Source organism: Ostrinia furnacalis, unplaced genomic scaffold, assembly GCF_004193835.3.
Source record: "Ostrinia furnacalis isolate ACB-3 unplaced genomic scaffold, ASM419383v2 OfSCF0876, whole genome shotgun sequence".
NCBI classification, from domain to species: Eukaryota; Metazoa; Arthropoda; class Insecta; order Lepidoptera; family Crambidae; genus Ostrinia; species Ostrinia furnacalis.
The window spans coordinates 933,188-957,177 of NW_021131115.1; the positions used below are offsets into that span (position 1 = coordinate 933,188).

At 40.6% G+C, this 23,990-nt stretch overlaps 1 protein-coding gene across 1 annotated transcript in view; it reads left to right on the forward strand.

The window, feature by feature from the left end:
• The first annotated feature begins 607 nt into the window (after positions 1 to 607).
• Positions 608 to 23,990, forward strand: part of LOC114350385 (lysosome membrane protein 2) — a 30,632-nt gene continuing 7,249 nt past the window's right edge. Inside the window, exons 1-7 of the mRNA XM_028301160.1 lie at positions 608 to 644; positions 7,601 to 7,692; positions 8,507 to 8,670; positions 15,458 to 15,596; positions 16,340 to 16,452; positions 18,415 to 18,514; positions 23,070 to 23,197. Coding sequence (XP_028156961.1) covers positions 608 to 644; positions 7,601 to 7,692; positions 8,507 to 8,670; positions 15,458 to 15,596; positions 16,340 to 16,452; positions 18,415 to 18,514; positions 23,070 to 23,197 — 773 coding nt within the window. The remainder of the gene's footprint in view (positions 645 to 7,600; positions 7,693 to 8,506; positions 8,671 to 15,457; positions 15,597 to 16,339; positions 16,453 to 18,414; positions 18,515 to 23,069; positions 23,198 to 23,990) is intronic.

Here is a 23,990-nt window from a genome sequence, read left to right on the forward strand (position 1 = left end):
CCTCATTCTAATTCGATCACGCAGGGAAACTGCGAGCGTAGCCCGCTCCATCTAAATTATTAATTACGGGACTATTCCCACCTCTCGTTCCCACCACTGCAATTCCTGTGTAGCCAGGATCTACAGCTCCACAAAAACCCAACCAATGAAGGTCAAGTTTGTCCCGGGGGAAAGTTAAACTGTCATTGGACCCGCAACGAAATTAATTAATCAGAAGAACATAGGAGGAGTTCGAAATTATGCTAGTAGAATTTGGTTTTTCCCAGAAAGACGTTATCGCGCGTGTGTTTCAAAAACCGAGATTAAACAGGTTCTTCCCAGCTCTATCTAAATTACTGTTTCACATCATAACAACTTGATTTTTATAACAAACTAGCTGACCCGGCGAACTTTGTTCCGCCTTAATGGCAATAAATAAGCAGACTTTTTTTTTAATTTCGAACGGGATAAAAAGTATCCTATGTCCTTCTCCTGGCTCTAAACTACCTCCCTGACAATTTTCAGCTAAATCGGTTCAGCCGTTCTTGAGTTATAAGTGGAGTAACTAACACGACTTTCTTTTATATACATATATAGACAATTCGCCGAATTCACGTACCGGACTACTATGCCAGAGGCCAGAGGCCAGAGGCCAGAGGCCAGAGGCCAGAGGTTCGTGAGTTCAATCACAGCACAGCCTGTCTTGTAGTTGTATCAGATCCAAAACTAAAATATAGTATAGTATAGTATTTTAAATCTTGGCATTTGATTAAAATAAAGCCTTTTCAAAAATAGGCCATAAGAGTTCACACTTCTAATATTACGAGTATGTGGCTTGCATACATTTAGTATGGAAGCTGGAAACATTACATTTTCAGGTAGATCCAGTTTATTCTGTAACCTATTATTGTTGCCTGAAAAAAAAATTAAAAATTGGAACCGACGACTTGGCCCGTGGACCAAGCTAAAAGTGGGCCAAGTTGCTGGAACACTCGTATAGCTCAGGGACCCCCCATATTATGTATGCAAAGACCCCTCACAGCTCAAGGCCCCTTAGGGGGTCCGTAATGCTTTAGAAATTACTAGTACCTACTCGAACTGAACCAGCACGCAGTTCCTTCACACATAGCATTTATAGAAACCTCCCTTGCTCTACCAGTTTTTACAACGGTATGTAAGCCGTACTTAGTAGTTAACGAGAAGGTACATAGTCATACATTAAAATAAAAAGAGTCTTTAAGATTTCGTTTAAAAGGCAGTAAATGTTAATAAACAATTAATTTTTATTGCTTACTAGTAGTTTGTTTTCTACAATTTATTGTTTAACAAATTATGTGCTCGCCGCGACTTTGTATTTGTTAAAATTATTTTCTACCCCCGTTTATCTACTAAATTGTATTATTAAAACCAGTTAAAACCTGGTCTTTTTATAAATAAACTAGCTGACCCGGGGAACTTCGGACCTCCTATGTTCATCAGAAATAATGTAGGATTGTAATGATTATAAAAAATCTATTAAGTCTACCGGCTCCCACTAGGTGGACCGACGATCTGGCGAAGGTCGCGGGAGGTGCCTGGATGCGGGCGGCGCAGGACCGGTCTTTGTGGAAATCCTTGGGTACCAGTGGACGTCTTTCGGCTGAAACGAACGAAAAAATTTACTAGTCTTAACACTGTGAAATTTTCAGAAAACTATTTCAAGAGTTTTTATCTTTCAGACTAATAAAGCATCATCGAAATTGGTTCACGAATCTTGAAAATTTCTGCAAATAAGCTTTTAAAAAACACTTTTACACGTCCCAGTATTAACCCTACCACTGCTTCGGGACAATAAATGGGCCAGTGCTGAGAAGAAGCAGCGCAAGAAACTCAGCCACTATTGAAGTTGAAAAAGACAATATTTCAAATTTTTTTAAGGATTCTGAAAATGTTATTTTTTCCATTCATTCCCCAAACAAAAAAGATTGTTTCAAATCGACCCAGGCGTTTTGGAATGATCAGAAAACAAACATAAAAAACTTTGCCGAATTGAGAAACTCCTTTTTTCAGTCGGCTAAAATGCAAACGTACATATACATACATATACAATGAATGAAGTTCCTGTTGATACGCAAATTATACTATAGTCTCTACTAGCCAATTAAAACCTATTATACTGTTGTGGACATCCATTACACTTGACCTTGACAATTGATGGCCAGACAAGGAAAATTTTGAAGTTAAAAAACGCTAATTCGTTCGTTCGTTTCAGCCGAATGACGTCCACTGCTGGACAAAGGCCTCAGTTTCCACAAAGACGGCCGGCATCCAGGCACCTCCCGCGGAAAATTATGAAGTTAAAAAACGCTAATGTGCTTTTAAATATATGACCGACGATGACTCAGTGATTTGTGAAAAATAGTTTTGTCAAAACAATTGAGCATCATAATTTATCTTCAAATACCTAGCGCTTAATTGACTCAGTGCCTGGCACGGCACGGGAGGGTGTTTTTGTAACGTCAAACGTCAGCGAGACTTCAGATTCGTATGCTCTGTTACGTCATAATATATATATCAGTCACCCCTCCCGTACCGCGCTAGATCTTATAACTATTAGGTATATGTAGAAAAACTGTTCGCTATTTGCTATGTGGTTTTGGCAGAGTAGAATAGAATCTCTCCCACTCTTCCCGTGGACGTCGTAAGCGACTGAGGGACAAATATGCGAACATCAGGCCTCCCCAACCCGTCTGGCCAGCGTGGGGAGTGTAGGACAAATCCTCCATTTGCCTCTGGTCAATTAGAGGGACGTGCTCCTGCACTGGAGACTGAATGACCTGATGTTGAATCTATTGAAATTTTGAGTCACTAAATTTACTGTTATCACAACATCATTTACTCAATTTAGACTTAAGTGAAGGTCGCGGGAGGTGCCTGGATGCAGGACCGGTCGCTGTGGAAAATCCTTGGGGAGGCCTTTGTCCAGCACTGGACGTCATTTGGCTGAGACGAACGAACGAACGAATAACTGGTAATTATAATTATACAGTAGGTATGTCTTCAATGTTTGTGCCCTACACGAGAATCGAACTCTAGACACCCAAATGGAGAGAGTCATGAGCCCGTTTTCACCATCGATCCCTAATTTTTAAGTGACCCCTAAGGTGAAATGAGGGATTGATGGTGAAAATGGGCATTAATCATCCTGAAAGACCATCAAATCGAATAAGGATAATTATAGTACTTTCAATGTTACCTATTTCCCATCTTGGGGTATAATTCATGGGCAATAGGTAAAATTTTCAATATAAACCTAATCCATAACTTTAATAAAATATAATAAATTTATCAACCATAATAGTTAAGTGGTGCCATTATTGGTGGATATTCCAAACTATCAGATTTTATTTCTAATTTCCATATTCGACGCTAACTATTACTATTTTCCTTAACCTAAAGTTTTGTTTATTTTTATAGTCTTAAAAACGGGGCTTACCACCATCATCAACCATTGTATTGCTATGCTAGACTCCTTTTTTTATTCTTTAAAAAAAACTCATTAAATTCATTTTTATGCAAGTTGCCTTATAAAAAGCACTTTTACACGTCCCTGTTAACCCTACCACTGCTTCGGGACAATAATGGGCCAGTGCTGAGAAGAAGCAGCGCAAGAAACTCAGTCACTATTTAAATTTCAGAATCTAATAGCTTTGCCCGCGACTTCGTACACTTGAAAATAGTTTTCATATTTTTTTTTTCGTTTTTGCAACATTTTTCTTTGAAGCTCCGCTTCTTTTAATTGTGGGTGATGCTTACATAGCCTTCTTCGATAAATGGACTGTCTAAGAACACAAAAATATTTTTAATTTCGTCCGAGATTAACGTGGTCAACCAAACAATCAAACTCTTGAGATTTTAATAAAATGTCTCAAAATAGTATTCATTCATCGTTATCATCATCATTTCAGCCACAGGACGTCCACTGCTGAACATAGGTCTCCCCCAATGATTTCCATATCGCCCGGTTGGTAGCGGCCTGCATCCAGCGCCTTCCTGCTACCTTTATGAGGTCGTCGGTTCACCTTGTGGGTGGACGCTTTCCGGTCATTGCTTCCACTCCAGAACCTTGCTGCCCCATCGGCCGTCAGCTCTGCGTACTATATGCCCTGCCCATTGCCACTTCAGCTTGCTAATCCGTCGTGCCAAAATAGTATCAATTTCAAGATTTATTAGGTATTCTTATAATATTCTTTACCAAGCCTCATTTCCGATTACATGCAGGTAATTATATAACAACACGCATGATAATTGAATACGAACCCTAATTACACGTGTGCATAGGGTTGCCAGGTGTCCGGCTTTGGCCGGACATGTTTGGCTTTTTACGGTCGTGTCCGGCCAAAAATTGTCTTGTCCGGCCTGTCCGGCTTTTGTTAAGCTTTTTATATGGTTGCCGCGCCAGGCGAAAGTCGAAAGAAAGCGCACGCATTAGGATGTTGGGATGATGATAGAATTCACTCGTGAGCTATGACACTAATTGCACCCCCAAGTGACATGTCCGGACAAATGAAGCACAGAGTCCGGCTTTTGTGTTTTAGGACCTGGCAACCCTACGTATGCATAATTTTCCATGGAAAAACTGCGTTCAGAACTGTTCCAGATCAAAATACCGCGGCAATACAGAATAAATAATAATAATGTTAGTATGTACAACCCAATTGAGTTAACTGCGCACTAGGCAGCCGTGACGTCACATTGACGCTTAAGTGAAGCAGCTAATGGAACGTACCGCGTTGAGTAGAGCTCTGTGATTGGTTCATTGTGTCACCCTGTGCGTCCACGCGCATTGTGAGATCTCATAGTAACGTTTGTGAATAGTTACCTAGAATAGTTATTTTAATGAATCAAATTGATAGTAAAATGTCATACGATATATTGTTTTGAATCAAAAATTGTTTTTAAGTTATTATCGGGCGTAGTAACAATGCTATCTTTTATTGACCTTTGAAGTATCAATTATTATGCTAAAATATCGACTCTAGTCACCTAGTGCGACCTAAAAGTTGACCTAACTAGATACTAAAATAATTGCAACATTTTAATTAATTAAATTGTTTTTATGCCGTTTCAATTAAGTAAAATAAACAAACAGTCGAATAACAATATATTGAGAACCTCTTTTTTAGTCTTTTGAATATTGTACTTCTTTTTAAGTCCTATTAACTCCTCGTGGTGAACTAAAAAATACAGGGTGGAATTATATAATGCCACCTGGAGGGAAAGTACCTACTCATAATAATCTGTAGATAGAAAATATTACTCAAAGAAAACATTTCTTTATTTTTGATAAGAAATAGAACTGCATTCGAAGATTTCCAAAAATTTGCTTGCCACAGCCGGGAATCGAACCAACCAAAATCTGTTAAAAATTACATCCTGTATTTTTATTTCAACAATAATTAGGGTTAAAAGGATGAAATCTCCCTAACAAACTTGATAAATCAAATTGAAGGAAAACCACGGAATCTTAACTTATTTAAATTATTTACAGAAAATTATGATATAGGGTTTAATTTAAGATTTTTTTAAATATCTTTGAATGCAGTTCTCTTTCTTTTAAAAAATAAAGCAATTTTTTCTTTGAGAAAAAAAATCTATCTACAGTAGGTATTGTGCCTACCTACTTTCCCTTCCAGGTGGCATTATAAAATTCCACCCTGTATATTTTTCTTTCTTTCTCGATTATAAAATGGGTTAAACGGCACGGTTATACTGCCCAACCTCTCTGGCCAGAGTGGGGAGTGTAGGCCAAATCCTCCATTTGCCTCTGGTAAATTAGAGGGTCGGGCTCCTGCAATGGAGACTAAATGACCATGATGATATTACAATAGAAAGAAAATACACTCAACATCAAATAAACCGCACCTTCCGCGACGCGAACTTTAATTATTTTCTTCTGACACAATCATGGTGTCAACAATATTGGTGTTATTTGAAAGCGCAATAAATAATACCCTTAAAGAAAAACACATTTCATTTCTTAATAAATGTGACTTGAAAATAGACCTCACTTTGGGCTCACCTCTGGGATCAATTAGACCAAATTTTATGGTTGTAAAACCAAATAATGATCACACGTATCCTTTTTAACAGATGTATAGCGATTAATCCCAACTTAACAATTTTATAGCCATAAAAGTTGGCTCAAGCGTAACTACCTATTTTTTGAAGAAGTGACTCTGGATCCTTCTAAATACCTACACATTTTTGGGGTAAAAACCTTTCCTTTAATGAAATGAAGCTTAGAACTAGGCTTTCAAATGGAATCAATGTTGGTGGGATGCGGGGATGCATAATTGCATACGTTTGAGAAGTGCTTGTTGCGGGAGGTGCGATTTATTTGATGCCGAGTGTAGATCTTAATTACTATTGTAGCGCTATGCCCATCCTTTAATTGATCATAAAAGCTCAAGCAACAATTCCAATCATTGAAAACAATTGCCCAATTACGTAATTTATGCATTGCGGCAATAATTTAAATGGCCTATTTTTAAATTCTATTGTAACTACATAAAATGACCATTGTTACACATCGATTTTATGTAAACGTAATTTAATTATTGATTAAAGATTCTGGGATTAAAGTATTTAATGGATTCATTTGTTGATCCATCAATTGGTTGAAGTTTTACACGACATGTTATTAAAGAAGAATGCTCATAAACATGCAAGCGATATAATTCTTAATGTCTGTCTATTTGTTGAGTTAATCCTACTGATATTATAAATGCGAAAGTTTGTGTGGATGTCTGGATGTTTTTTACTCTTTCACGCAAAAAGTACTGAACGGATTTTGATGAAACTTTACAGTATTATTGATTATTATGACCTTAAATATAGGCTATAATTTATGACGATTCGTGACAAACTAATTTTCACGCGGGTGAAGTCGCAGGCAAAAGCTAGTTATATCTAGCTCTAGATAAAAAGAAAAGTGGAGTTGTAAGAGTATACCTACCTAGTGTGAACAATTTTTGGTATTTTTGTTGCTAAACTGTGCAAAACATCTTTTTCAAAACCCGGAAAAACTTATACCGCGAGTCAACTCGGGATAACGCCATCTAGGATTTAAAATTGGAACTAACATGACTTAGGCGTAGCGCCATTACAGAGTAGTACATTTTAAACTTAGCCTAAACATAAAAACAGCCCGGTCAAGTTAACTGCGCATCTGGTTACCGTGACGTAACATCGACGTTTTGGTCCAGACGGGGCGAATGCGGGGAGGTGTGCGGGTGAGTGCGAGGTAGAAACGCATTCCAGCGAGGTGCGCAGTTAACTCGATCAGATTGTAAGCATAGCAATATTTATAGGAATACTATCTTTCCGCCCGCGGCTTCGCCCGCGTGGAATTTTCTCTTTCACAGAAAAACATTACCGCGCGCGTCCCTGTTTCAAAAACCAGAATGAAAACTATCCTGTCATTTCCCGGGACTCACACTATCTCTATGCCAAAGTTCATCAAAATGGTTTCAGTGGTTTAGGCGTGAAAGCAAGGCAGACAGACAGACTTAGAAGTATAGATTGTATATGTTGTTGTGCCTTTAGATAAATAAGTAATGTAAAATTTGTTTTGTTTCAGTGCTGGTGCTGTTATCAGCAACGTTCGTGCTCAGCATGATAGGGACAGTGTTCTTCTGCTTCACAAACACAATCAACGACGCCATATTGTCAGTAAGTTGTTTACTAACTACTAATATTAACTATACTGCTTAGTATGAATCGTTTCATCCACGAAGACGCGCCCCACCAATGTTTGGTCTCGGTCGCGCGGGGTGCGGGGAGTTTGATCCGAGCAATCCGAGCGTCATTATTGTAGTGTGCGTGTGCACTCATGGATGATTTAGCGTGTACCGATAACACTCAAACATTAGCGGAAGAATGGTGGGGCGCGTCTTCGTGGATGAAACGATCTATGTACCCCAACCCGTCTGGCCAGCGTGGGAAGTGTAGCCCAAATCCTCTTTTTGCGTCTGGTAAATTATAGAGTTTCGTACTCCTGCAGTAGAGACAAAATAAATGTCCTGAGGATGATGATGGTGCTTACTGGCAGGTAGACTATATTTTACTACCTCACATTCTAACCGATACGATTCCTACTTCGCTAAAAGAGCCGGATCGTTAGCTTTAAATCTTGTCTTTTCCAACCCCCCTCCCTCTAACAATCTTCTGGGATAAACTTGACTTTAGGTTCTAATGACAGAAAGTTTTAAATCCTGCCTACACTTAAGTTGCAGCGGTGGGACGAAGAAAAAGAACTAATCCTACCTCTTGTTCCCACCACTGCAACTCCTGTGTAGCCAGGATCTACAGCTTGACCGCCAATAACCCAACCAGTGAAGGTCAAGTCTTTCGCCCACCACTGCGACTCGTCCTGTGTAGCCAGGATCTACAGCTTGACCGCCAAAAACACCCAACCAAGGTCAAGTTTGTCCCGAAAAAGCTATCAAGCAGCAGTTCAAGGTTGTAAAATCTATATTTTTTCCAGAATATGGTGATCCGCAACAACTCCCTAGCCTACAAAGTGTGGCAGCGGCCGAACGTCCAGCCTCTGATGAAGGTGCACGTCTTCAACTACACCAACTGGAGGGACGTCAGAGATGGATATGATGATACCTTCCACGTGGAGGACGCTGGGCCCTACGTCTACTCGTGAGTAGAATCATCATCATTTCAGCCATAGGACGTCCACTGCTGAACATAGGTCTCCCCCAATGATTTCCACAAATGCCGGTTGGTAGCGGCCTGCATCCAGCGCCTTCCTGCTACCTTTATGAGGCCGTCGATTCACATTGTGAATGGACGTCTTACGCTGCGTTATCCAGTACGTGGCCTCCACTCCAGAACCTTGCTACCCCATCGGCAGTCGGTTCTGCGTACTATGTGCCCTGCCCATTGCCACTTCAGCTTGCTAATCCGTCGGGCTATGCAAATATGGCAATTAAAATCAACATGGGGGAAAGTTAAACTGTCATTAAACCCGCAACGAAATTAATCAGTAGTACATTGGAGGAGTTCAAAGTTAAGGTTCTCTGGGAACAAGCCCTAAGTAGTTAATAAATTGCAACATACAAACGTGTTGATATACATAAATGCTTACGTTATCGCCTACGATATGACCACCACCATCGTTTATGGGGCCCATAAAATAAACTATCTAATTTTGGTATCTTTCATTACACTAGGTGTGGGGACACCATAAGTTATGGCGAGACATTTACTATACAATTTGACATTTTAGTACTTGGTAATCTTCAAGGGACGAAAGAAGTCTTTATTAATATCTTCTTAGAGACAAACAGCCAAATCTATACTAATATTATAAAGCTGAAGATGCTTTTGAACGCGTTTATCTCAGGAACTACTGGTCCAATTTGAAAAAAAATTATTGTATTTTAGCCCATTTATAGAAAAAGGCTTTCGGCCAATAGAGGCGGAGCAGTAAAAAAAATGTTACAAAAACGGGAAATATTATTCAAACTATTTTCACGCGTACGAAGTCGCGGGCACAGCTAATCTAATATACAGGATGACAGGGAAAACTCGACCTATTCTTTGAAAGAAGTTATACTAGAGGCAACAAGTCAAGTCCAGTTCCTGTCGTGATTAATGTCGTTGCAAGTCCAATGACATTTTAACTTTCCCCCGGGACAAACTTGGCCTTCACTGGTTGGGTTATTGGCGGTCAAGCTGTAGATCCTAGCTACACAGGAGTTGCAGCGGTGGGAACGAGAGGTGGGAATAGTCCCGTGGTATGAAATTATGAATTACTATTACTAGCTGCCGCCCGCGACCTCGTACGCGTGGACCCCGTCTTACCCCCTTAGGAGTTGAATTTTGCAAAATCCCGTCTTAGTGAGCAGCTACGTTCTAAAAGGAACCCCCATGCAAAATTTGAGACTCCTAGCACTTGTAGTTTCTGAGATTTCGTGATGAGTGAGTGACCTTTCGCTTTTATATTCTTGTCCGATGAAAAACAAAACAATGGTGTCCCTACACATCCCCCAATAAAGCTTTATCGAAGCTGCTTGCTGATACTATTATCTGTTTCGACTTATTGCTGACAAGGCCACCCTTTAACCGGCTGTAGAAAGGAGTATTATGTTTTCTATCTCCCTTGTTCTTGTTCATAAATTCAAATTATAAATTATACTCTTTATGAAAAAAAAAGGTCTGAAATATAGGTTGCATGAAGACGCTGGATAAAGGCTATCAACCGGCCAACCTGGAATTTATTGGGAAGTCCTATGTTCAGTAGTACTTAGACGTTCTGTGGCTGAAATGATGATGTCAAGAGTGCATGGACTTTACTTGCCTAGCTCTCATTTTGCACATCGCATATTTATCTTCTTGGTACCAATCTATGTACCTATTACTAGCTGTGCCCGCGACTTCATACGCGTGTAACCCCGTTTTTGCAACATTTTTCATTGTGGCTCTGCGTCTATTACTCGTAGCGTGATGGTATATAGCCTATCGATAGCCTTCCTTGATAAATGGGCTTTCTAACACTGAAAGAATTTTTCAAATCGGACCAGTAGTTCCTGAGATTAGCGCGTTCAAGTAAACAAACAAACAAACTCTTCAGCTTTATAATATTAAGTATAGAAGTATAGATTGTAGTAGCCGATGTTATCCGGAAGTTGTGGTAGAGCAAGCTATATTTAGAACGTGTAAATATAAGTGCCGTGAAAAGTGCCTCCACACAATATATGTATGCTTATTTGGTGCGAAAACAACAACAAACAAAAAATAAGCATTTACATAGGTAGATAGTGCCAGATTACTGTCACAAATTGTATAAATATAAATATTATTTCTTGGAATTACTTCTAAATAAGTAAACACCGCCACACTACTCATACATTATTTATTTCAATTTACAATTTTAAATAATCTTACACTATCAATTCAATGTAAATTTTTGAATTCGTCGAATGTTGGGTCTGAAACCACTTTGATTCACGTTATCCGCCTAAAAAAATCATGAAACTTGTTTTATTTGTGCAAGTAGGCTTTAAAATAGGTCTTTTACACTTTTAGGTATTTTTATTATACTTTAAAAGCATTTTTTTTAGTTAACTAGCTTTTGCCCGCGGCTTCACCCGCGTGAAATTTAATAAGTCACAGATTGTCATAAATTATAGCCTATATGTTATTCTGGGTTATAAACAATAATACTGTAAAGTTTCATCAAAATCTGTTCAGTAGTTTTTGCGTGAAAGAGTAACAAACATCCTGACATCCAAACTTTCACATTTATAATATTAGTAAGAAGTAAGACTAGTAAGATTGAAAAATCGATTTTAAGATCACTGTCAACCATGATCATTCTTTGAAAAAATATGAGCCTTATTACAAAAATGTTTAAATTGATTTTTACAATCCGATCAAGTTAACTGCGGACCTCGCTGGAATGCGCCTCTCCCTCGCACTCACCCGCACACCTTCCCGCTTTCGCCCTGTACCAGAGCGTTGATGTGACGTCACGTCAGCCAGGTGCGCAGTTAACTTTGATCGGGTAGTTAAAAGTGATATTTTAAAACAGTGTCCAAAGCACATTTAAATTTTTGCAATAAGGCCCTGTTTTTCAACTTGTTTCAATGTTTAACAATTTTTTCAGTTGAGTTTATTATTTAATAGATTTCCGCCCGCGCCATCGCTTGCTTGAAATTTTGTCTGTCACAGAAAAATTTATCGCGCGCGTCCCTGTTTCAAAAACCGGGATAAAATAGTTTTTATCCCGGTCAGGTGAGGACATAGGATAGTTCCTAAAGTTCCTATGTCCTTTTCCGGGACTCAAACTCTCTCTATGCCAAACATCAAAATCGGTTCAGTGGTTTAGGCGTGAAAGCAAGATAGACAGACAGACAGAGTTACTTCCGCATATAATATTAGTATAGAATAGTATAGAATTTATTTTCATAATATTTTAACCACATAACAAAGTCTGACCTTTAGATGTTTTAACTGCGGATCAAAAAACTCTTAATGTAATTATGTAATTTCTTACATAATAATTAAATAGGCAATTTAATTAAATTGTTTTAAAAATCTGCGTGCGGTCGCTAGCATATTTATCTTTTGCCCTTGACCTCACTTGGTGTCATGTTTGACCACGTGTCTAAAGACATTTCAAGTCGGGGTTTTGAAATATAAGATAAGATCCAGAATGTGAACTTAAAACAATAGGATTGTTTCTTGGGCTAAAAAGCAAGAGTTTGAATTAGTTAGTCCGTCAGTTAACTTATCAAAAAATACTCGACGCTTTCACTTTTTCAAACTAATAAAAATCCCATGACCTCAAGGCGTGGTTGAATGTAGCACGATGTGACGTCACGCGGAACTTCAATCAAGGCACCATACAAAATTATTCCAGAAAAAAATGTTTTGTTTGCTCGCCTTGGCAGGGCACCACACCACACTACCGTGATACTAGATAATCGACGTCCACTGCTGGACAAACTCCTCCCCCAAGGATTTCCACAAAGACCGGTCCTGCGCCGCTCGCATCCAGGCACCTCCCGCGACTTTCACCAGATCGTCGGTCCACCTAGTGGGAGGCCTGCCCACGCTACGTCTTCCAGCTCGTGGTCGCCACTCAAGAACTTTCCTGCCCCAGCGGCCATCAGCTCTTCGAGCTATGTGCCCCGCCCACTGCCACTTGATTTTAGCGATTCTGCGGGCTATGTCAGTCACTCTGGTTCTCCTACGGATCTCCTCATTTCTGATTCGATCACGCAGGGAAACTCCGAGCACAGATAGGCAATAATAAAATTCCCACTAGCGATAATTCACAAGTTTTGACAATGGTTGCCGTTACCTACATAATTGTACAAATACCTAAACGTGTTTTCCAAATTACCTTTGTTGACAGATGCATTTAAGACTTCATGGTCATAGAAAAATAGGCACATAGTTAATAGTTATTAGCGCACTATTATTATTATTATTTATGTATGTATATTTTATGCAGTATAGGTTAGTGTCCGTGACTCCCACTCGGCATGGGGCACACTGAAAACCAGCGTCGTGGCCTCCCTCACCGGGGGCCACGGCATATGCTGAGTGGGGTCCCATTGCGATGGACATCGCTGTGCGACAGGGCGGCACTGCTCAGTTTACTTTCACTTTCATTGTATGTTTTATGTCACCTATGTCTTATTTACTTTTTTTTTCTATTATTTACATCTTTTGTCTTCTGTGATGTCCATGGCAATAAATGTTTCTTTTTTTCTTTCTTTAATTTCGTCGATACTATAATATTTACTTAGCTTCGGTCTGCGTATTCGCCCGTATGTTATCGGTATGCTATCATAATCATCAGGTCATTTAGTCTCCACTGCAGGAGAACGACCCTCTAATCTACCAGAGGCAAATGGAGGATTTGTCCTACACTCCCCACGCTGGCCAGACGGGTTGGGGAGGCCTGATGTTCGCATATTTGTCCCTACTTAGGACATCCAGGGGAAGAGGGGTGGTCCTATACTACTCTGCTGGAACCTACATAGCTACAAGTCTAGCGAATAATTGAGTTAGTGCCTGATGTATACGAGTCGCGCATACTGCAATACTTCGGACATGTCTCAAAGCGGGATGAAAACTCCATAGAAAGACTGGTCGTCCAAGGAAAAGTCGAAGGAATCCGATCGCGTGGCAGGTCACCAATGCGCTGGACCAACCAAGTTAAATCAGCAGTGGAAGACGGCGTATGTGACTGCACCAGACAGTCTGCCAATAGAGAGTGATGGCGGGAGTTGTATCCGCTAATCCGCCTCTACAACCAATGTGAACAACGCCTCAACGTGACTACGACCGCTCTGCCAAGAGCGTAACGAATAAGAAGATAGGAGCGGCATGAGAGGGGTGATATGACGTGACAGAGCATATTCTGAAGCACATCTGAATTCTCACTATCGTTTGACGTCACAAATACAATCTCCCGTGCCGCTCACATATCCTCAGGCACTGACTTAGCTACAACCTGCTTGAATTACTGCGTACCTGGTAACTGTGACGTCACATCGACGCTCTGGTACGGACGGGACGAACGCGGGGAGGTGTGCAGGTGAGTGCATGGGAGAGTCGCATTCCGGCGGGTTGTATGCGCTAGACTAGTAAAAGCCGAAACAAGCTTAGCTACAAGGCATAACGAGTAGCTTAGTTTGGGACCAAAACTATTCCCATCTCTCGTTCCCGCCGCTGCAACTCCTGTGTAGCCAGGATCTACAGCTTGACCGCCAATAACCCAACCAGTGAACGTCAAGTTTGTCCCGCGAAAGTTACACTATCATTGGACCCGCAACGAAATTAATCAGAAGAACATAGCAGCAGTTCGCGTAATAATGGCGTGGTGTACAATGTCCAAGGATGTTTACGAATTACTTCAATACTTACGCACTTCAATTAGATCACTTGGGTGAAACCCTCAACCATCGTCAATGAATGAATTATATAAAGTTAGGTAAATAAACGTCATTACATGCACGGCCAATATGTTTGATAACCTATCAGCACCCTGCATCGAACTAGCCACAATAAGTCTACGTATTGATGCACGTAGTCATTAAATTGTATACAGTGTAAACAGACTGTTGACAATTATGTAAATAACTTATTATATGCATAGTTTATCAGTTCCGTAGACAGTTCTGTGAATCTACTTAACACAAGCATGTTTAGCTTACGAGGTTTAAACGGGACAACGAAAACTGGGATGGAATCACAGATTACAGAAACTAAAGGCAAATATGAAAAGGGGGCGGGGCCAGCGTCGCAGCAATATGCCCAAAAACAGAACACATTGCTCGCGACATCAATGATGACTGCAGCGACATTATAGTGTAAACAGTTTACATTGCTTGCGTATTGCTAAAGATTATTCAAACGTTGAGTACTGATACCGCAGTGGATAATGAGCATATTCTAACTTTAAGAATATATTCAATCGCACGTCACTGCTTATGTAGTAATGCTGTACGTATGACCGTAGAACTTTATTATTCTGTGGTATGACACACACTTTGTTTTTATTTTGATTATTTTGTTTGTGTGAATTTCTAATGCAACGATTCAAAAATTTCGGATAGTTTCGGATGTAGGCAGTTTAAATTGTTTTTGTATAGCATTATGTGTAAAGGAACCTGATTTACCTTTATAATGCCATCTAGTATCAATTTTTATTTTTTTATTACTTTTTATTCGATGTAAAGTGTGCGGCCATGAATGAACCGTGTTGGACAACTATTGCAAATTGCATTCTAAAGCACAGATAACCGTAACCGTAACCGAAACTTTCGGATATCCGAAATAAAAAATATCCGTAACCGTAACCGAAACCGGTATAATATTATTCCTATATCCGTAACCGTATCCATAACCGAAACTACATATCCATAACATCCCTAATTCTAACCTCCCTTTTTTAACTTTGTTCCAGGCAGCAGGTGGAGCGAGTGAACGTAGCCTTCAAGGGAGAGCAGCTGACCTTCCAAGAAATGAATGACTTCAGGTTCCTCCCCAACCGGTCAAGGGGACCTGTCTTCGATCAGATCTCAGTGCCTAACATGCCTTTAATGGTCAGTATCACGTCAAAGGACGTCCATCTTCATCATCACATTTCAGCCACAGAATGTCGCGTCGACTACAGTGTCCCAAAATTTTCCAGATTAGCCGGTTAGTTTAGCCCATGGTTAACCCACCACTGCTTCGGTACAATAAAAAGGCCAGTACTAAGAAGAAGTCAAGAGACTCACGCCCGTTTTCACCATCAATCCCTTATTTTTAAGTGACCCCTATGAACACAAAAATCCTGTTATGTGTTAGTATAGGGGTCATTTAAAAGTAAGGGATTGGTGGTGAAAACGGGAATAAGTCGCCTATCTTTCCTTTTCAACAAGGGCTTCCACAAGAATTTCCTCAACGACCGGTCCTGCGCTGACCGCATCCAGGCGCTTACCTAATATTACGTTCACCTAATCATTAATCTAGCATGGTCACTTTGCCACCATTCGAGAACCAAATTCTACCTCTCGATCCCACCGCTGCAACTCCTGTATAGCCAGGATCTAGTTAAGAATAAAATAAATAAAAATTGTTGGTTTAAGACAGATAGTTGTCCCCTGGGATGACTTTTTTATTGGATTTCATTGGAACAAACTGTAGATCCTGGCTATACAGCAGTTCCTTCCGCCACTTCTTCTCTGCCTGCAGCCCATATGTTGTCCCGAAGTGGTGGTAGGGCAAGCTATATTTGGGGACGTGTATAAGCGCCCTGGAAAGGGCCCAAGTACTGAATAAAAACTTGACTTTGACTTCGCAGGGACTGTCAAAGGTGGTGGAAGCGAACTTCAACCCTATAACACAGTTTCCAGTTATAACAATGCTGCCTTTTGCCAACCATCCTGAAGCATTTGTGCAACTCCCTCTACACAGGTATTTATTTATTTATTTATTTATTAACACCAACAAGACATACACCATTTTAGACAATATTATACATGCTTATATAATAGGTTAAGTGCTATCTTAATTATAGGCGTTACACAAAATAAATTGAATTAACGTAGCACAGAACATTAGTAAATTTTAAATTGAAATAAGTTAAATAACAATAAATTAGTAATTTTACAATAATTTTGCAAAAAAAAAAATACTTTTATGAAATTAAATTATGATCATACTATAGTGCGTTAAATATATAAATTAGAAAAGACAATCAGGGCAGCAAAATTAGTCCTTTACGGAATTTTGATATACTTATTGCTTGAAAATATATCCACATTAATCAGTTCGCTTGATGAGTCACTGAGCGAACCCATGTTGTTTGTGACATGTTTGTGTACTTTATTATAATTAGTCACTAGCCTATTAAGTGGTGCCTGGAGTCCCTGACGCGAAGATGAATTTCTCTGAACGAAGGGCATGTAAGAAGCTAGACGAATACCACGCGAGGGAGCACGAATATTGATCTGCGACAGAAGGTTAGGCGCATCAAGGACACCATTAACCAGCTTATGGAGAAACAAGTGATCCATCAGATTTCTTCGATCTTCCAAAGACTGAAGCTTAAAATGCTTTAACCTGTCGGAGTAGCTTGGGAGCTTTTTAGCCATGTTACAGCTGTATGATAAATGCCAAAGGAAGCGCTTTTGAACTCTTTCTATATTTTTCCGATACACGTCATAGTAGGGGTTCCATACGATGCTACAGTATTCTAGCTTACTTCGTACCAGGGCTGAATAAATAGCTATTTTTGTGGATGGATTTCTAAATTCTTTGCAATTTCTCAGGACAAAACCAAGCATCCTGAAACTCGCATTCACAATATTCTCTATGTGCTTATGGAAGCGTAATTTGTTATCGAGAATAACACCTAGGTCACGCGCATGCTCCACTTCCGACAGCTGATTCCCATTGAGGAAATATGCAGAGGGGGTTAGCTTCTTCTTCCTGGTAAACCTAACAACAAAGCACTTATCGACGTTTAAGCACATGCCGTTTCTAGAGCACCATGAATTCAAGTTGTTCAGGNGTAAGTATGTATTGATATATTACACTATCTTTTTTTTAACCACAACGAGGAAGCTCTTGGTCTGTATCTCACGGTAAGTGATGATCAAGCCGAAGGTGGAAGCGAGTTTCACCCGGAATACTCAACCACGGAGGAACTATCTTACCTCTTCTACCGGAACACAACAATGCTGTTAACATACTTAAGTAAGATGGTGGTAGCTAGCCAGGCGGACTTAGAACAAGCCCTATCACCAACCAAACCGAACAGAAAAATCTTTGTCCCATAACTTCGTCTGCATGAGGAGGCGTAGCTGCTGCCGTATCAGCCTTATCCATGATACAAGGCCCCAGGCCATAGGGGCCCTCAATGCCGGACAAAGACAATTTTCCGGCACTGAGGGGCATAGAGATTCATAGGGGCCGTTAGGCACCCCACGCGAATGTTAAAGGGGCCTCCAACAAAGATACAGGCCTCGTCTATGCCACGCTACCGCTATCTTAGACTTCAATAAGTACCTAGTAGTAAATACCCTATTTCCTCTGTCTGAAGTATAAGCTATAAGATTGTATCATCATCATCAGGTCAATTAGATAGACCCCACTGCCGGACGGAGCACGACCCTCTCTAATTTACCAGAGGCAAATGGAGGATTTGTCCTACACTCCCCACGCTGGCCAGACGGGTTAGGGAGGCCTGATGTTCGAATATTTGTCCCAGTCACCTTTTACGATGACCACATTAATTTGGCCTCCCCATGATTTCTTGATTGGCCGGTTACCTTTCTGCTACCTTTATGAGGTCGTCTGTTGACCTTGTAGGTGGATATTCTATGCTGCGCTTGCCGGTACCTATTTTATTTATTGTTATGCCATTGTCTTCAGATTCCTCTGGGGCTACGAAGACTCCATCTTCAACGCTGCCAAACCACTGCTCAGCATTCGTGGAGAATTGAAATTCAACCAGTTCGGACTGTTGGCTGCTGTGAGTTTATATTTATCATTAAAATGTAGGTATACAACACGTCCCATTTATTTGTCTGTTGGCGATAAACTCAAATCTGATTTTATGGTTTTCATCAACAGATTATTCTTTACATTGGAAAATAACAAGAAGCTACAAGATCAATTTTATAAGGTTTAGCGATTATTATCGTTTATTACAACGATAATTAACACAAAAACCAAGACCTAGTAGTTACACTAAAATAAACATTTTCGACCTCCTTTTTGCTCCTCCTTCTGTAAGATTGTAACAGGGTATTTCTCATCGCCACGGTTNACTGAACAGGGACAGCATCCGCAAGGTCTTAAGTGTCATAACCGGACACTGTATGCTAAACAAGCACCTATACAATATAGGTGTCACAGACAGCCCGCTGTGCAGGGGGTGCATGGAGGCGGAGGAAACACCGCAGCATGTGCTCATGGAGTGCAGTAGCGTGGAAGAACAACGGGCTCAATTTCTTCGATCACCGTCGTCGCTACAGGAAGCCTGCAGCAGCCTGGACGGGCTGCTCGCCTTCTGGGGGGATCTGGGGTGGTTGGAGTAGGAAGATAAACCACAAATCGCGCACAATGGCCCTATCATGAGGCTAAGTGCGGTATTCGATTGCCCTGCAAAACTAACTAACTAACTAACTAACTGTGCGTACCCTGGTACGCGTACCAGGGTACGCGCGATCCGTACGCACCTTTAGATCATTATTTTGGTTTTATAATGTCAAAAATTGGTTTAATTGGTCCCAGAGGTGAGCCCCAAGTGAAGCTTTTTTCGAGTCACATTTATGGTATCTGTTAATTGTCTATAAAAAAAAGTGTTTTTCTTTAAGTTTATATTTATTAGGCTTTCAAATAATTCCAATATTGGTGGGGCACCATGGTCCATGATTATGTCAGAAGAAAAACTTTAAAGTTACTGTCGCGGGAGGTGCGATTTATGTGATGCCGAGTGTATTTTGACTCTGAGTACTTAAGTACGAGTTACCTTCCGTAAGATCTTCTCTGGCTTGAGATTTTCCTTTTGGTTTTCCAAATTTCTGTTTACTGAACATGTTCTCTTTAAACATTTTATTGAAAAAATTTCCCTTTATCATATTACCGCCTTCTTTGTTTGGCGCCTCTCCTGTTTGTTAAATGGCATTAATTAATTAAATATACAGGGTGTTAGGTAAATGGGTATATGAGCCGACACTAGCCCATGTTAACATATGCATATAAATGGTATAGTGAAGTCAGAAAATTGATATCATCATTCTAATTATTTTAATTTTCATACAAATCTGGTTTTATAAATTTTATTTTGTATGAAAATTATCTATAGATCTATAGATTGATAGATCTATCAACGCACAGCCACGCACAGCCCAAACCACTGGACCAATCGGGCTGTTTGGCATGCAGGTAGTAGATGTTATGACGTAGGCATCCGCTAAGTAATGATTTTACGAAACTCCACCCCTAACCGTTGCGTGCACACCGTTGATTTTTCGTCGGCCGATAGTTTAGTCGGGCAGTTGATCAGTATGGGCAATGGGCATGTATGGGAGTGCGCACACTACGCCGATTCGATTTGGCCGATTCCTCATACAATTTAAAATCGGGCACAACTATCGGCCAACTAAAAATCAACAGTGTGCGCCTACTCTAAGGGGGTAAAACGGGATCCACGCGTACAAAGTCGCGGGCGGCCGCTAGTTATCTATAAAAGCGAAAAGTTACAGACTAGGACTCACTCATTCATCACGAAATCTCAGAAACTACAAGTGCTAGGAGTCTTAATTTTTGCATGGGGGTTCCTTTTAGAACGTGTGCTCACTAAGACGAGATCTTACGAAATTTCACCCATAAGGGGTAAAACGGGATCCACGCGTACGAAGTCGCGGGCGGCGACTAGTTTTTTTATCTTTTTGTCTGACTCGACTTTTCGTGATCACTTATTCATTCATTCAGAGCATTCATTATTAATTCGTGGTACAAAACTACTAAAGACCTATTAATACCTTCAGTTAAGGCATCATTAACTTCAGGTGATCCTCTTTCATCTCCATTATCAGCGTTGTCATAGTTTTCTATATCGTCTTTTTGGGCTCCATATCGTGTATCTCCTGTTAATCAAATGAAAATATTAATTTCTAAATTGTAGCCACAACAGTAGGTCAAGACAAGTGCCAGTTTTTGATCGAATCGAAAATCTAATCCGTTCACGGAGCGATGTAAAAAAACGCTGGAGCTAATGTCCACAAACAACATTACTATGAGGTCTCACAGTGCGCGTAGACGCACAGGGTGACACAAGAATCAATCACAGAGCTCTATTCAATTTCACATAAGCAAGCATCGTTTGTGAATACGGGCGTAAGGCCTTTCGATGTTATAACTGTCACGTGCCACTTGTTATAGAGCCTAGCCATACAATATAAGGGTTCCGTTTTTTGCCATTTGGCTACGGAACCCTAAAAAAACGCTGGAGCTAAAGCTTCAACCACCGGCGCCGGCGATCATAGGGAAATGATAGGTCGCGTGGACTGTCATGGGTCACGCGCGTTGTTGTGGTTGAAGCTTTGGTGCGGTTGAAGCATAGGCCTTTCGATATTATCTATAGTCTGGTCTGCGAGCACGTAGAATTTTGTCCAATGACCCCAAGCTACCCATCCTTATCGCTCGCGCGTAATTATATTGCTGTCGCGACTGTGCGACGGGCGCCCACAGTGAGTGTGCGAACGCGACAGCAACATAATTACGCGCGAGCGATAAGGATGGGTTGCTTGGGGTCGTTGGACAAAATTCTACCGTGCTCACAGACCGGGCTTTATCACGTTTTGCCTCTTGTCTAGGGGGGCTGCTCTCTTTCTAATTGAAGCCACGATAGCCGAACGGTGAAGGGGTCGGACTGGCCGACTCGACATCCGAAACGCGGGTTCGATCCCCGCCGCTCGACTATTATGGTGAACCCACTCGTAACATTCATAATATTTAGCTTAGTTCCCTAAACCAGGAGGGGTTTACTCGGGCGAGTTAACTGAGCACCTGGCGGCCGTGACGTCACATCGCCGCTCTCGAAAGCTCGATCGGGTTGTAGTTACTTTACAATAGTATCTATATCTACTAATATTAAAAATGCGAAAGTAACTCTGTCTGTCGGTGCTTTCACGCCTAAACCACTGAACTGATTTTGATGAAATTTGGCATAGAGATAGTTTGAGTCCCGGGAAAGGACATAGGATAGTTTTTATCCCGGTTTTTGAAACAGGGATGCGCGCAATAAAGTTTTTCTGTGACAGACAAAATTCTAGTTAGTACCTAAGCTAACTAGTTTACAAAAGTAAAATCATAGCCTACCTTCCGTAAGGGCTTCATTGTTACCAGACGATCCCTTTGCGCCGCCAAATTGGTATTTGCTAAACATGTTCTTCGGGAACATTTGGCTTCCAAAACCGTCTATATTTTCCGTACCTTTCAGGGTTTCTTTGTTTGTGTCTCCTGTTTGGTACATGAAAACAACGTTATTCTTAAGGCACAAGAAATTGGACAAGGTAAAGGCTTCCCCTAGGCGGAGCAGAGCGGAGCGGAGCGAAGAAGTATCAAGCACTCAAATTCTAAAGAATTTGACAGCGATGGTGGCGCGACGCGAAACGGAGCGCCACCATCGCGGGAAGCGGAGAAGTTAAGTGGAATTAATTAAATCTTATTGGTTATTAAAAACTCTTCTCCGCTCCGCTCTCCTCCGCCTTAGACTAAGGCCCTTAGTGAAAGTCCTCGGCCACTAGACACGGGGGTGTTTGGTGGCCGCTAAAGGAGGACCCGTGGCGGCGGCGCGCGCATGTGTTCACGCGCGCCGTTAGCGAAAACCAGGGGAGGTACTCGGCTGNTAATAAATTTATGAAAACAAATATTAGGATACATCATATTTATGAATATTATAGTTATTTATTCGAATGATTAGGAGTTTCGATCATTAGTATAGAAAAATATATGAAAACAAATATTAGTAAAAACTAAGTGTATGATTAGTGATATTATGAATATCAATGATTATGTTTTTAAATATGTAGGTTTTAAATTTTTTATGAAGAATGATCATTATGGTATCAAATTGTATGAGAAATATTTTCGGACCTCCAATGATAGGAATTGAAAAGTTATGTAAGAAAATGCGCTACCATTAAACCTACACTCCCCATACTGGTCAGACGGGCTGGGGAGACCATAGAGAATTAGAGATGTAGAGAGATGCCAACTAATGCGCTGAGTTCGAAACTCAGTGTCGCATTAGAAATTCACACACAAAGTAATCAAAATATGTGCTCATTATACTGCGGTATTGCTCAACGTTCGAATATTCTTTAGAACTACGAAGGCAATGTAAACTGTTTACATTATGACGTCGCTGTTGTCATCATTGCAATGTGTTCTGTTTTTGGGCATATTGCTGCGACACCGGCCACGCCCCCTTTTCACATCTCCCTTTAGTTTCTGTGATCTGTGGGAGAGACCAAATTACTGTAATCTTATTCTAAAATATTATCGCATTCTTGCAGAAAAACCAGACGTTATCTGAGAAGCTGACCATAAACACAGGGGTAGAAAACATGGACAAAATGAACATGATCGAAGAAGTGGACGGGCAGAGCCAGCTGGATATGTGGACTGGACCTGATTGCAATAGGTTAGAGACCTTCTATTGTTCGTCGTTTAAGCCAAATGACGTCCACTGCTGGACAAAGACTTCAAGGATAACCACCGGTCCTATGTTAGAGAGAAACTCATAAAAAACTCACAAAACTCATACATTTTTTGCAAGTAGGTTTTAAAAAGCACTTTTACACGTCCCAGTATTAACCCTACCACTGCTTCGGGACAATGAATGGGCCAGTGCTGAGAAGCAGCGCAAGAAACTCAGTCACTATTGTCACACACAGAGGGAGAGAGCCTGTAGAGACCAGACCTTAAGAGACTTTTAAAGGCGCCTTCCTTTGTTCGTCGATTCAGCCAAATGACATCTAGCTGGACAAAGGCCTTCCAAATAGTTTCCACAACGACCCGTCCTGCATTAGAGACTTTAAAAGACTGATGTGACTTAGTTTCTTCTACCAATTGTCAGCACCAGCTGAAATGTTGTTTCGACTTGCAGGTAGGGTAATTTATATTTGGGACGTCTGCGTGCCCTGAATAGTGGCACAGAATCCTGATAACTCAGCTTCACTAAATGTAGAGCCAGATAAAACATTTTTAAGTCGCAAAATTGTTTACTTATGGAAAATTTGAACAGCTCAGCTTAGGCCTCGTGAACTGTAGTACATTCAGTGGCATCAACTAACTATAAAACTATACTTAGTGGCTTAAAATCCCACTTATATCATGCCAAATTAGTTGTACAAGTACATTATCAAATCACGTTCCTCTGCTAAACAACTGTACGCTCATTTCACGAGCTCTTATCAACATAACCGTCTGAATGA